The following is a 13,689-nucleotide window of genomic DNA, read 5'->3' as shown; positions in this document are numbered from 1 at the left end:
GCTGATCTGACTGATGTTATACATCGCAACATCGCAGTAGTTTCATACCGGAGTGAAGACAGATCACAGATTAAACTAAAGTGTGTCACCACAAGTTTTATATTTTATTTATATGATTCACCATGTAATTAAAATCCGCATCGGTGGGCAGGACTAAGACGCAAGTGAACAGCGCAAGTGAGGGACGCATGGATGCGAAATAGATGACATGGGACGCACCCAGGAATCGTCATTTTGAGAAGAAATATTGTATGATATGATCACAGACTAAGTTTTAGGCTGTTTGTTGTATTTTCACAGCAACATATACTCTCTGCTAAAGTAATTCTAAAAAATCCAATTTGCTTTGTGTTTTTCTTCCCCAAACTTGACACCAGCTGGGTTTATACAGGTTGACATTTATCTTTAAATTGCTGAATATAATACTCTGTGTTTAAAAATGATTTATTTCTCTCCATTGAGTCTTAATCAGTGTTATGTACAAATCATATGCGTTGGTGGTATAGTGGTAAGCACAGCTGCTTTCCAAGCAGTTGACCCAGGTTCGATTCCTGGCCAGTGCTAATTTCTCGGCCAGTTCAGAAAATCTGGCTTGTGAACAGGACTGAAGGGCCCTTGAGCAGACACATTTCACCAAATCAGACAAAGTGATTTGCTTCTTCCATATATATATATATATATATTTTTGTGGGGACAGGGGGTCTTTAGGGGGAGATAGCAGGTCAACAGTAGATGCCACATAGAAGTTGTACATAATCTGAAAGCTGGGAACCTGAAGATTAATTTGAATCTTAGCACTGTGTGTCAAGTTTTCATGAATCTTAAGTTCGTACAACACCTGAAGAAAATGGGAGATATTTTATTATTACATTAAATACATTTGATAACGAGGAATATCGTAAGTTCGAAAAAACCTCAGATATTTGCATCATTCCACAGTATAGCTAAAAGAGGACTTGCTATTCTCATTCAAAAGAACATCCCATTTAAAGTTGAAATGTAAAAGACAGAGAAGGGAGACTGAACATTTATAATTCACCTGGACAAGATACAGAATTTATGGAAAAGATATTTTGATGCTAGTTAAACAGGCAAAGGGAATCCTCATCAAAAAGTGCAGAATAATCTGAAATAATTTGCTTTGTATTTTTCATGTTTTGCCTCACAATTTAAAAAAAAAAGTTCTGTTGAAATTAACAGGAAATCGACATGAAAAGGGCTCAGAAACACCTCACTTTGGGGCTGTGCCAAATCGCTATACTTTAATGTAGGGAAACGATTTATAGTTTAAACGGGTCACAAGCCTCTGGCCTATATTGGGCCAAATGGGCATTTTGATCAGTCACACGGTTTTCATGAAATCGCAGTTTAAGTTTTGTGATTTTTTTCAGAACGTTTCAGCGTTTATATTGGGTGTGTATTGGATGGAATGTTAAGAGTTAGAGTGGATGACATCACACTTAGAGTGGAGAGAAGCTGGGAAATGATCTGAATTTTCTTCAAACAACCTGTCCTCCTTCCCACAACTTTCACTCTTTATAAATAATTTCTAGGACAGATTGTAGAGGAATTTGTGCTTTTCGCAGGCATCCTACTCTTGAATCAGTCAGACTTTCAGATTTGGCTCAGTAGGTGGTTGTGGTCGTAAAGTTTCATGAGCCTGTGATAAATCTAGAGGTCACGGTGGTTCATTTTACACATTGAGTTTGAGACTCAAGAAATGCCCTCACTGCAATGAACTGCCTACTACTGATTACGAACATCATCATTGGGCTCATTGCAGGAGTCTCAGCTTCAATTTCTTCAGGAAATTTTTTATCTTCTATAAGAATATTATGGATAGTTTTTAAAGGTTTTTTTCCCTAAGATTTCTGGATCAGACACTTGAAATCAAACCCAGAGAAAGCCCTATACACACTTGGCCGAGGAGTGCACAGATCATTGCTGGAGGTCTTGGTTATACGTCTTTCTTCTCTTTAAAGTGAACTCCTGGTGACTCCTTTGCTAAATGTGTGCTCCAGGTCTCTCTTCTCACAATGAAACCCGTACTACTCCAAGACTAGAGACTTGATTCAGACTTGGAGTGTTGCCTATCTGAAGGACTTAACCCATAACAACCCAGACCCAGTAATCTTTTAAAGAAAATTATGTGGGGTTTTCTCACAGACCAAGTGAACCACATAGAACACATTTTTTTTTTTTTTTATAATTCTACCCCTAAATGTCAAAGATCTGTGATGTGACATACACGATACATTGGGCATTTATGGCATTCATGTTTATATTTATTTTAAAATAAAGACACATTTTCTACTTACAGAAAACACAAATTTGCCTTTTTCTTTGCATTCCCACAACATATATCAAAATTGTAACATTAATAGTGCTGTTTAACAATAAATTATTTTTCAGATTTTTAAAAACAAATAACCATTTGCCTTTTTGTATGCATCTCCATTAACATATATCAAAATTTTGACTTTAATTTGTTCAGTTCCGTATTAACGGATTAGAATTGTTAAATGGGTTTAAACTTAACCTTGTAACAAAAAATAAGCTTTATTTAAATTAGCTACTTTTTTAGATTCCTGTTTCCAGTCACAGCCACATTTGAGAAGTCACTTCTTGTCACAGTCACATGACCACCACACCAGGGTGTTGAGTATACGTCACTTAGGGATTTAATGAATTATGGTGAAGCATAAAGCTGAATATGGGAGATTCTAGAAGATTTAAAGTGTTTGTTACACAGGTGTCACCATGGGTTTTTATGGGTTAAATCTTGACTCAGATTATGGACCTAAGGCTATGAATCTGACTTTGACATGCATAAAATGACTTGAAGATCTCTGACCCACACCCTCATTTTTTTGACACAAAGTCACTTGTACTTTCTGACCAAGTACTTTTAGAAGTAGGTTTATCAGATGATTGAGTAATCTACCACCAGTGTCTTTTAGTAGCTGATCAGTTTTGACAGACCAATACTCAAAGCAGAGGTCACCATTTTAAACAATGTCATTAATGTAATCAAAGAAAGGCTAAACACAGAATTGAGGTTGTCAAATAAAATAGAATTCTTTATTGACAAGACTTAAACATGTTCTTTGTTCATTAGATTGACTATAACTTAATAAAATACACAGGTGTTCATGACATGTTCACCATATTCAGGGATGAGAAAAGAAGACAGGATAGCATCTTCCCAGTGTTCACCCATTTAACACTATATTCTAAATGCTCCGCACTTAAAAACACAGCTTGCTTTCATTAGATCAGAAACCACAGGTATAGAAGTCTACCAACATCATCATGTTTGTGAAAACTGTGACAATGAATGAAAGATACCGTAGAGAACAAAACTTGTACCAGTTGTATATGATGTTGCAGAACCAATAAAACATGAACACAGCATAATTACACCTGAATATTTTCTCCAAAGTGAAAGCTGTACAATGAGGAGTGTCGTTTATCCAACAATCACAAGGTCGTCTTGAAACTCGTAGTAGGGAACTTCCAGGTTGAGGGGGGCGGGGCCTTTCCTGATGCGGCCTGAGGCGTCATAGTGTGAACCATGACAGGGGCAGTAGTAACCTCCGTAGTCGCCAGCGTTGGCGATGGGCACACAGCCCAGATGTGTGCACACGCCGAGGACGATGACCCAGCTGGGGTCCACCACCCGGTCCTTGTCGTGCTGAGGATCACGCAGCTCTGCTATGTTCACGCCGGCTTCCGTCTCGATCTCTTTTGCTGTGCGGTGACGGACAAAGAGTGGTTTACCTCTCCACTTGAAGGTCATGTTCTTGCCTTCGGGGATGTCGCCCAGCTTTATTTCAATCTTGGACAGGGCCAGGACGTCAGCCGAGGCGCTCATGGAAGAAACGAACTGGCTGACCACCGTCTTGGCAGAATAAACACCCACCACAGTTGAAGCGGCGGTGACCAGGTACGAGAAGGTTCTTCTGGATTCACTGCTGTCCTGGGACGTCTTGTCGGGGTTTTGCACCTCCGGGCGCCTGTAGTCAGAGTAGTCTGGTATCTTGATGTCTGTGTGGGCAAATCTGACTCCTGCACAGCCTACAGACAGAAACACACAGGTCATCAGGTAGACTGCACACATCCATTAGAATCAACACTCATGGCCAGCAAGGTTATTATAGTTAATGAAATAACGAAAACTAGAACTGAAAAAACATTTTAGTTAACTGAAATGAAAATAAAAACGATTTTTTCAAAAAATTATAACTGAAACTGTATTGTGTGGTTACAGAACTAACTAAAATTATAGTAAAATGTCCTTCGTTTTCATCTTTGTCAACTTTTTTCATACGTAAATTTGGTTGATATGAAATCTATTTCATCTATCTGGTTTTATGACTTAATAAACTTATTGGGGCTGAGATGGATCAGACAAAGGAAATAAAGGAAACATTTATTGTGACTTTTTTGAATCTGGCACCCAACAAATACCCCATTACAACAAAACTAAAACTAAAACTAATAAAAACTAAACTAAAACTAAGCATTTTCCAAAAAATAAAAACTAATTAAAACCAGCAAACACACTCTAAAAACTCATTAAAACTAACTGAATTTGAAAACAAAAAATCACAACAAAATTAATACTAAAACTAATGAAAAATCCAAAACTATTATAACCTGGATGGCCAGTGTACACAGGATCCAGCTCTACAAGTTATGAAGCGCTGCCAGTCTACTCAGTCGGTGCTTGGGTCTATTTATGTGGTTTCTGAAACCTGATAAACACTTGTCAATGTATAGAAATATCTGTATTGGCAAATTACTTGTAATACATTTTGATGCATTCATTTGTCTTTGGCTTGGTTCTATTTTATCATCAGACGAATCCTATATAAATCCTGCTAAATGAGAGCAACTGTGCTAACCCTTAAAATTAGTGATGACAGGAAGTTAGCAGCAATAAAAGGTTGTGTGGCCACAAAACAGCCATTAGCATCTAAATGAACTGCAAACATGTAGAACATGAAAGATATCCAATATTATCTAAACTATTATATATCATAATCACTGTTTCCACATCTGAAACCACAACAGAGCAGACAGAGTGCAGCTACATGCTGTGTGCACTTGGCATAATGCATGACAAATGTGCATAAAAGTTTACCAGGCACAGTGAATACTGATTCAAAAGACATTTTACAGCCCAAACAATTAATCAACCGAGAGAAGAATCAGCAGAATAATTGATCATTTGTTGCAGTCATATACTCCCCAATACAAGTTTAAATGCAGTACTTTTACGATATCTGAATACTTGATCTACCACTGCTAATTTAAGTCAGGAACATAGCTTCTGATTGGCCAATAAACTCAACCCAAAGCATCCTGGATAGGTCAAACTAACAGCTTTCAACATGGACAAATTGATAAATGAATCATTCATGATGGATTTACCATTATAAATTAATTTTTCAACAACAACAACAAACAATGCAATCAAGTCTCACAATCACATCTGAACCCTTGAAATGGCTAAACAGTTAGCATCTGGCTTTATCTTGTATATGAAACTGTTATCTTCTATAATGTCCTGGATATCTGAGCTGTAACATCAGTCCTGTTCAGAGCTTGGTGGTGAGACAGACTTACACACTAAGCTCAGCTGTGTACAGTGTGACTTACAGTTTGTCAGATAACATGGCACAACAAACCTATAAGTATTATTTATTACATGTATTTTCTGACCACCTGATCTGACTATTGCATGAGGCATTTCACTTGCCTGGATGCAGAGTTTACTTCTAATGTTTGACCAACTGCAGTCAGAGCCTGGGACCATTTTTATCAGTTCAATGTGGCCTTTTGTTTTATTTGTCCTTTAAACTTGTCCATTACTTACTTATATATTATACATTTTCCAAAACGTATCTACTTCAGAGTAAAAGCCAGACAATGCTGTCATGATGTGGCCAGTTTGTTCCTGCTATAAGTACACCATGGTTGACTTATTCCAAACACAGGATAGTATGATGGCCAAAGAGTTGCCATACGTGCTTTGGAGGCCATCCTGAAATACCCAGATCATCTGCTACACAAAACCTTTATGGACCAAAAAAACAGCAGTAGACGGCTCCTCTCTCTCCGTTGCAGGGGCCGGATTCACAAAAATGTTCTTAAGATAAAACGTAAGAGAATTCTTAAGAAAAAAAAAAAAAAAAAGATGTTCTAAGAATGTTCTTTTTCTTAGTAATTGTCGTATGTCTTAGGAACTTCTTAGTTTTCTCACTGAGGACATTCTTAGATTTTTAACTTAAGATCACTAGATCATTAATTAGGTAGTATCAAATACAACAACTGCTTCTGTGTTTACTGTTTATTTACTACATTGTAGTGTCATCTAGGAATAGGCTGACCCGGACAGAGAGATTCAAAAGACCCTTCAGTCCTACAGCCATCAGACTGTCTCATTCTAAATAAATAAAATAATTTAGGTGTGATTTAATTTGATTCTGGCAGTTGATCCAAGCAATTCCCCCAGCATTTGCTACTTGAAGTCGATTTATTTCTGTTTCAACACTTCCACTTCAATGAAATGCATGACTATACAATAACAACAGAAAGCAAGCCTTAGAAGTTATCAGAGCTACATATAGCCTAACCAAATACAGGACATACAACTAACTGAGCAATAAGCCAGTTTCTATTTCTAAAATCAACTGTTTCACCAGTTGAAAGAATACTGTCATGACCATAATGTTGGTTACTGGATTGGTGAAATCATTATTCACTTTTTTACCACTGCACGTTAACGTTGACTACATGATAAGAGCCAGAGGTGACATGGGGACACTTACAGGACCGGATCACCGGATACTGTGTCTCTGAACCGGCAACCGTTTGTTGCTCAAGTCGATGAGGGCTGAATGTTCCTTAGTTTAACATCAAACTGACATAGATGCTTTCGGTCCCAAACACACAGTTTAATACTAAGGTTATAACGTTAAGATAAAAGTGACCTTAACTGTAGGCCGCTCTTTCCCCACAGAGGCCAACATGATGCTAGCCAACAACCTGCTAACGCTAGCTAAGCTAACCAAGCTATGGACAACTCACTGGCTGATTTAACACTGATCATTGTAAACCTACATGGTTTAACAACACGGTGTCAACTTTAACTTACAATGCACACGTTAAACAAGAGGAAGTTGACTAGTCAGATGTCTGCAGGTGAAGAGAGCTTACCATTGATGCTAACTGTCACAGCAGGGCCTGTCTTTGGGCTTTGACCGGTGAGCGACTCTCGGCATAGGAACTGTTTTTTCGGATTCAACAAAATCTTCTCTCCCTTGACAACAACCCCCGGTACAAGAGACTGTAGGGGGCCGGCCACAGCTACGGCTGTAGCCTGCATGTAAGGGGAAAATGCCCCTGAGCGGGCAGCAAGGGACAGCATCTCTGCGGCGAGCAGCTACTACGACGAGGCGACCTTGTCTTGACTGGGAGGAAACGGCCTGACGTCACTAAGTGCGTAATGACATCATACGTAATGCCCCCCCCCCCCCCCCCCCCCCTTTTTTTTTTCTCCTGTATTTTCCAAAATCAATCAAAATCAAAATCAAAATTACTTTATTTATCCTAGAGGGGAAATTAAGTTAGTCTGGAAAACTAACGAAATAACAAAAACTAGAATTGAAAAAACATTTTCGTTAACTGAAATAAAAATAAAAACGAGAGTTTTTATAAAACGATAACTAACTTAAACTGTATTTTGTGGTTACAAAACTAACTAAAACGAACTGAAATTATAGTGAAAATGTACTTAGTTTTCATCTTTTTCAACGTTTTTCACAAGTAACCCTTTTTGGTTGATATGAAATCTATTTCATCTATCTGGTTTTATGACTTAATAAACTTATTGGGGCTGAGCTGGATAAGAGAGAAAATAAAGGCAAAATTTATTGTGACCTTATTGAATCTCGCACCCAACAAATACCCCATTAAAATAAAAATAAAAATAAAACTAACACTAAAACTAATTAAAACTAGCAAACACACGCTAAAAACTCATTATAACTAACTGAATTTGAAAACAAAAGTTGACAACGAAATTAAAACTAAAACTAATGAAAAATCGAAAACTATTATAACCTTGGTCTGGTAGAATCTCTGTTAGAATGTGACAGCCTGATGGCTTCAAATCAGACAAAATCTAAAGCTTTTTATCAACTACTACACCAGTCACTGTTGGAGAGCAACTCTGCCCTACAAAGCCTAACTGCAGTAACTACATTTTTGGTCGAAATTGAGTTATAACTAAAAATGAACTCCTTGATGTTTGTTTTATCTTGTGACAAAGTTTTAGGTTTCAATTTTGCTTTATTTCAGAGAAATTATTGTATAAAGATTGCAGTAACCACAAAATCCAACTCAAAACCAAAGCAGACTGCAGTAAGTTCACTTATCCCGTTTAAGTTTATTTGATAGGAATATTATTATAGTAAAAAAGTGAGGTAAAATTATATTAAGACTAAAATATAAACATTACTTTACAATTTTATGTCTAAAATAAACAAATCTTTGAATAGAGTTGTTAAACACTTTTAAATAATATTCACTAAATACACTACACAACATAATTGAACTAAAATGTTTATTCACTGAAAACAAAATATAAAAGCTGAAAGAAAACAACAACATTGTAGTTACTGCACTCTGTTTGTGTATTACTATTAGAACCTTTTACATCAATGCAAATCCAGAGTGCAGTAACTACGTTTTTGGGGTCAAAGGTCAAATAAATCATCATGATTTTTGATCATAAAAATTCCATCATCAATACATGTAGAAATAAGTGTCATATCACTTACCTACCTATAACCCATTTGACTGGCCAGTTAAAAACACGTTAAAAAGCTTTAAAGCAGTTTTTTTCCGTTTTACCTTTGTGTAGTTACTGCAGACTTTAGGGCTGAACTGTGGCGCCTGGCTCTTGTAGTATTATCGTTGCCTAAACGTGTTCATGATGTCACAGTAAGTCAGGTTTAAGTCATGGATGTATGGTTCAAACATTGGCTCAATATTCTGAAGGTCTGGCTAGTATTCCAGTTGCACAATGCCAAAAAGAAAGAAAAAAACATGGCTGACTTTGGCAAACGAATGATTTTAATGGAAAGTGTATGTATAGTGTATGAACTGTCAGCAGTGCAGCCTCGATGCAAATATTTACACAAAAAAGTGGAGGAAAAGTGCATGAGCTCACAAAGGCCATTTTAAATGTTATTTTACGGCATTTTTGTACTTGCAAACATGTGCAGACCAGGTTTCATCATAAAATAGGATGTATGATTTTAATTAAACACAGGCAAATATAGGATACTTTGTTGCCTTTTAGCTAAAAAATAACTAATAATAAAATAATGCTATTATTGGTTTTAATAGTTATGAAATAGAAGATTCAAAATCACTTTTAAAAAATTAAATATATCCTGTTTTTGTTTTTGTAAAGAATGTCTAAATTATGAAACTGATGGAGCAACATGGTGGTGTAGTACACCTACACTGCAAAAAAGGTGTGTCTAAAAACAAGATAAAAACACTAAATCTGAGGGAAATTATCTTGCTGCATGGACAGATAATTTCACTTGACAAGATTTCTTAAATTAAGATTGTTAAATCTAGAAATAAGCATGTTGAATGCTTAAAATAAGAAATTAACTCTTAAAACAAGATAAATTAAAGCTGCAAGCAGCGATGAACTGGCCCGAGCAGAGTGACCTGACAAATATTTGGTTCTTACCAAGATAAATAAAAAACTTTAGATTTAGAAGTGTTACATAATTTATCTTGTCTTAATTTAAGACATATTGTCAAGTGAAATTATCTGTCCATGTAGCAAGATAATTTCCCTCAGATTTAGTGTTTTTATCTTGTTTTTAGACACACCTTTTTTGCAGTGTACAGCGTGGGTTCTCTCCAGGTCCTCCAGCTTCTTCCCACAGTCCAAAGACATGTAGCTCAAGTTTAATTGGTGACTTTAAATTGTCCGTAGGAGTGAATGAGAGGTTGTCTGTCTCTATGTGTCAGCCCTGTGATAGTCTGGAGACCTGTCCAGGTGTACCCCGCCTCTCACTCATTGTCAGAATCGGTTAGACAATAAATGAATTCCGGCTAGTACCAAACTACGACTAGTAGTTTTTAACCTGTTTAACTGAAAGTGATGTCAAGTGATCATTCACATGACTCACGAGAAACTAAAAGATGGATCCAGGTGTGTCTGACATGTTTACACTCTATTTACCAGTCTCCCTTTTTTCTTCATCAATCATTCATCAAAAATGGTTTATCAAATATTTAAAATGTCCAAACTGTGATGTCATGTTGGACAGGTAAGGACAGGTGAGGACAGGTGAGGTTAGGTGAGGATGATTCTAGACAGGTGAGGAAGGGTGATGACTGAAACACAGTTGATTCATTTAACAAAAAAAATGTAAACACAAATGAACCCTTTTTTTTTCATTTTATTGTTGTAGTAATAAAGTTGTCATGGTTACCACTGTGGGTCATGTGATTCAGCTTAGTAAACACAACAAAATGTTACGATTTTCTGTAGTTTAATTTCTCTTCCTAATGTTAAGCTAGAGGTAACCATAGCAAACGTACCGATGCTTCAGGTGACTATGGAATGGACTGACCACACTTAACCACACCTACACATCCTGCAGCCAATCACTGCACAGGATTCTCTGTGGATATACAATAATAAATTAACAGGAGAATGATTGACAGCTGCGGACTGATGTGACAGTTGTTGCTCAGGGCAGTAGTGTTGGCTCTTAAAGACAATATTCTGGGCAGTGTCAGCTCCTGACAGTCAGGGCGGAGGGTTAAATTTGACAGGACAGTTTGTAAGGCTGCGGTCACACAGATGTCGGTGAGTGACCATCGATCTGTGGGCAGTGCAGGATGTGGCACACATCAGAGTGCTGGTTTGTAGTCCATTTGACTGCCAAGTGGGGTGACCCACATGCACACGTCTTTGTTATCGGTCGAGGTTTCCATCTTGTCCACAGTTAAACTCCACGTAATGCAAACATGCAGGTTTGCTTGGCAACCAGAAGCAAATGTTTTTTCGCCACTTTGCCAACAAAGAAAGGATTTTAAGGGGAGGACAATATTCACCAATGTTGCGTTTGCGTGACCGCAACCTTAAATTGAAGGCACACAGGAAGTGACATCACAAACAACACAAAATTCAGTTTGTTGTCTGCCATTATGATTGGTGATCCACTACATGTCGTTGAGAGAGCAGCCGTTCTGATTGGTCCTCCTCTCCAGCTGTCGCTGAGCAGCAGGCTTCTCTGATTGGTTGTCCTCCTCTAGGTGTCGATGAGTGGCGGGCCTCTCTGACTGGCTGGTTTGCGGGAGGAATGGCGACTGCAGAGCAGGGCGAGGCAGACAGGAAGGACGCAGTAACCGACCGCTCGAGGGTCGGCTCGTGTACAGGAGAACAGGAACAGGAAGAGCTGCAGGTACGGCAACAGGAAGACGAAGGCCCATATCCAGACAGGAAGTGGCGGCAGGCGAGCGCTGATGCTCTGAGACCAGCTGACGGCGAAGGGTGGAGCAGACGGGCTGACTCCACCTCTCTGCACATGCTCCAAACTGAAGCTGTGAACCTCAAAGACGTAGTACACTGCCAGTACGCTGAGCAGCAAGTAGAGAGCCACGCCCAGCCATCCCATCCGCTGACGGAAGTTCATCATCCTCCATACTGTAGGGGACAAAGAATCAATAATAATTCATTGGAAATAAAAATCAATATGTTCATGATACAACCCTGATTCCAGAGAAGTTAGGACACAGCTGGAATCACAGCAATATATCATCAATACTGCAAGAAATGAAAAGTCATTCATCAATAAGATTAATAATCCCATTCAACCTATATTGGCATTCTTTTATGGAAATAAATCCTGTCTTCCTCAGCACTGTAGAAGGCAGATAGTGCATGCTATATTTGTATCCCTTTTGGATTATGCTGACATTATTTATATGCATGCTTCTCCCTCTGTCCTTAAACCACTTGATACAATTTATCATTCTGCTATTAGATTTATTACAGGTGATGGGTTCATGACCCATCACTGCCATCTTTATCAGAATGTAGGTTGGACTTCCCTGGCTCTAAGGAGGGAGCAACACTGTATATTGTTTATTTATAAGGCACTACTGAAAAAACTTCAACTCTACTTATCGAGCCTACTGAGCTTCAGATCTCTTAACTATCCCACTCGTTCATATAACCCACTGGCTCTTAATATCCCTGCTGTTAAAACAGAGTTAGGGAAAGTCACTTTTGTTTATTTCTCTCCTTCTAAATGGAATAATCTACTGTCTCAGCTTTACACTGATTCCTTTTAATCATTTTAAAGACATTCTTATTGATCTTATGATTTCTGAATGTGCATGTGCTTGTTGAATTCATTATGTGCTTCTGTTGAGTGTATATTAGAGTGTATATGGATATGTATTATAATGTGTTGAATTGTATTTGTGCTGTAATCAGGGCGCCATTGGAATTGAGAGCTTACTCTCAATTGGCCCTCCCTGAATAAATAAAGGTGAACTGAAATGAAATCCCCTGACAAATGTTTGTCAAACAGTAACCAATATGTGATCAATACCTAATATCATCCATACAAAAACAAAAACTCCATTAATAATCACTATGATCAACAATCAGTATGTCCCCCATCCAGCAAGAAAACCCCCCAAAAATGATTTATATATTGTTAATACTGAAAATAAACAAATAAATAATCAGCCTACATTATTCAAGTGTCTGTGCCAGACTCAGGCTAAAATTCAAGTAATTTAAGTCTCTAAACATTACAACTAAAATAGATATGAAATCAAGCAAATAGGCAAGATACTGTTTGTTGAAGCCAGACCTTATTCACTGTTCGGCTGGTTTTAACTATTAAATAAGCAGCTTTATATCTCTGATGAAACCTTTTCCTCTGACCTGACCTCAGTCACTGGACTAGATCTGAATCATAAATCTCTGCGCCAGACTCCATTCATTGTTTCGGCCAGTTTTAAACATGTTAATATGTAATCTAACATGTGCCGTCCCTTCTCTTTAACCTGATCTGACTTGAGTCCATGTCGCGGACCTCTGTAGACTCTCTGTGCTTTCATTATTTAACCAGTTTGATCCTCAGATGAATCCTAGCTGTGACTCGTCCTGCCGACCTCCATCTTCCTCTCTGCTTATTTACTCACACAGTTAGCGGCATGTTAGCCTGCTAGCAACCTGTTAGTAGCCCGTTAGCAGCCCGCTAACCACAAAGCCCACAGTCTTTAATCAGCTCTCACCTTCTTTCGCGCTGATTCTTTCAAATAAATATTCTGCTGTATGCTCGTTTGTAATTCACTGTCGGTCCATGGAGGTCCAGGAAGTCTCCTCTCTTCCTGTTTTGTCACCTGACACCCATGGATGATGTCATTGATACGCTCGATTCTCCAGCGCCACCCAGTGTTCAAACAGCACATATACAGTTTGATTTACTTATTTATTTTTTTTAAATTTGAAACACATTTACATAAAAGACATACAAGTAAACAAAGGTACTAAGGAAAAACAGAAAAAAAAATTGGGAAGAGCAAGTTGAGGAACCAGGCTGCAACAACTCACACACCTCCATC

General features: G+C 38.0%; 2 protein-coding genes and 1 non-coding gene across 3 annotated transcripts; 1 reads left to right on the top strand and 2 right to left on the bottom strand.

Moving 5' to 3' along the window:
• Positions 1-491: 491 nt before the first annotated feature.
• trnag-ucc (transfer RNA glycine (anticodon UCC)) lies at positions 492-563 on the top strand. The gene has a single exon. It is a non-coding gene; the product is annotated as a tRNA-Gly (tRNA).
• A 2,490-nt stretch (positions 564-3,053) lies between these two features.
• On the bottom strand, positions 3,054-7,491 carry LOC131986425 (cytochrome b-c1 complex subunit Rieske, mitochondrial). Its single transcript, XM_059351375.1, has 2 exons — positions 7,225-7,491; positions 3,054-4,077 (listed from the first exon to the last, which is right to left on the bottom strand). Exons 1-2 carry the CDS (start codon positions 7,433-7,435, stop codon positions 3,470-3,472), a joined length of 819 nt encoding a protein of 272 aa, XP_059207358.1. The 5' UTR covers positions 7,436-7,491; the 3' UTR covers positions 3,054-3,469.
• Positions 7,492-10,477: 2,986 nt separating this feature from the next.
• tmem251 (transmembrane protein 251) lies at positions 10,478-13,454 on the bottom strand. Its single transcript, XM_059351425.1, has 2 exons — positions 13,360-13,454; positions 10,478-11,752 (listed from the first exon to the last, which is right to left on the bottom strand). Exon 2 carries the CDS (start codon positions 11,742-11,744, stop codon positions 11,358-11,360), a length of 387 nt encoding a protein of 128 aa, XP_059207408.1. The 5' UTR covers positions 11,745-11,752; positions 13,360-13,454; the 3' UTR covers positions 10,478-11,357.
• Positions 13,455-13,689: the final 235 nt, after the last annotated feature.

The sequence above is a fragment of the Centropristis striata genome, chromosome 2, assembly GCF_030273125.1.
Source record: "Centropristis striata isolate RG_2023a ecotype Rhode Island chromosome 2, C.striata_1.0, whole genome shotgun sequence".
Classification (NCBI taxonomy): Eukaryota; Metazoa; Chordata; class Actinopteri; order Perciformes; family Serranidae; genus Centropristis; species Centropristis striata.
This window is presented reverse-complemented; position numbering and strand designations above follow the sequence as displayed.

Excerpts from the sequence above, each read along its gene's own strand:
- LOC131986425 (XM_059351375.1), bottom strand. The coding sequence starts at position 7,435 with ATGCTGTCCCTTGCTGCCCGCTCAGGGGCATTTTCCCCTTACATGCAG. Across the intron at positions 4,078-7,224 it reads TGTGACAGTTAGCATCAATG|GCTGTGCAGGAGTCAGATTT; the intron begins GTAAGCTCTCTT and ends TTCTGTCTGTAG.
- tmem251 (XM_059351425.1), bottom strand. The coding sequence starts at position 11,744 with ATGATGAACTTCCGTCAGCGGATGGGATGGCTGGGCGTGGCTCTCTAC.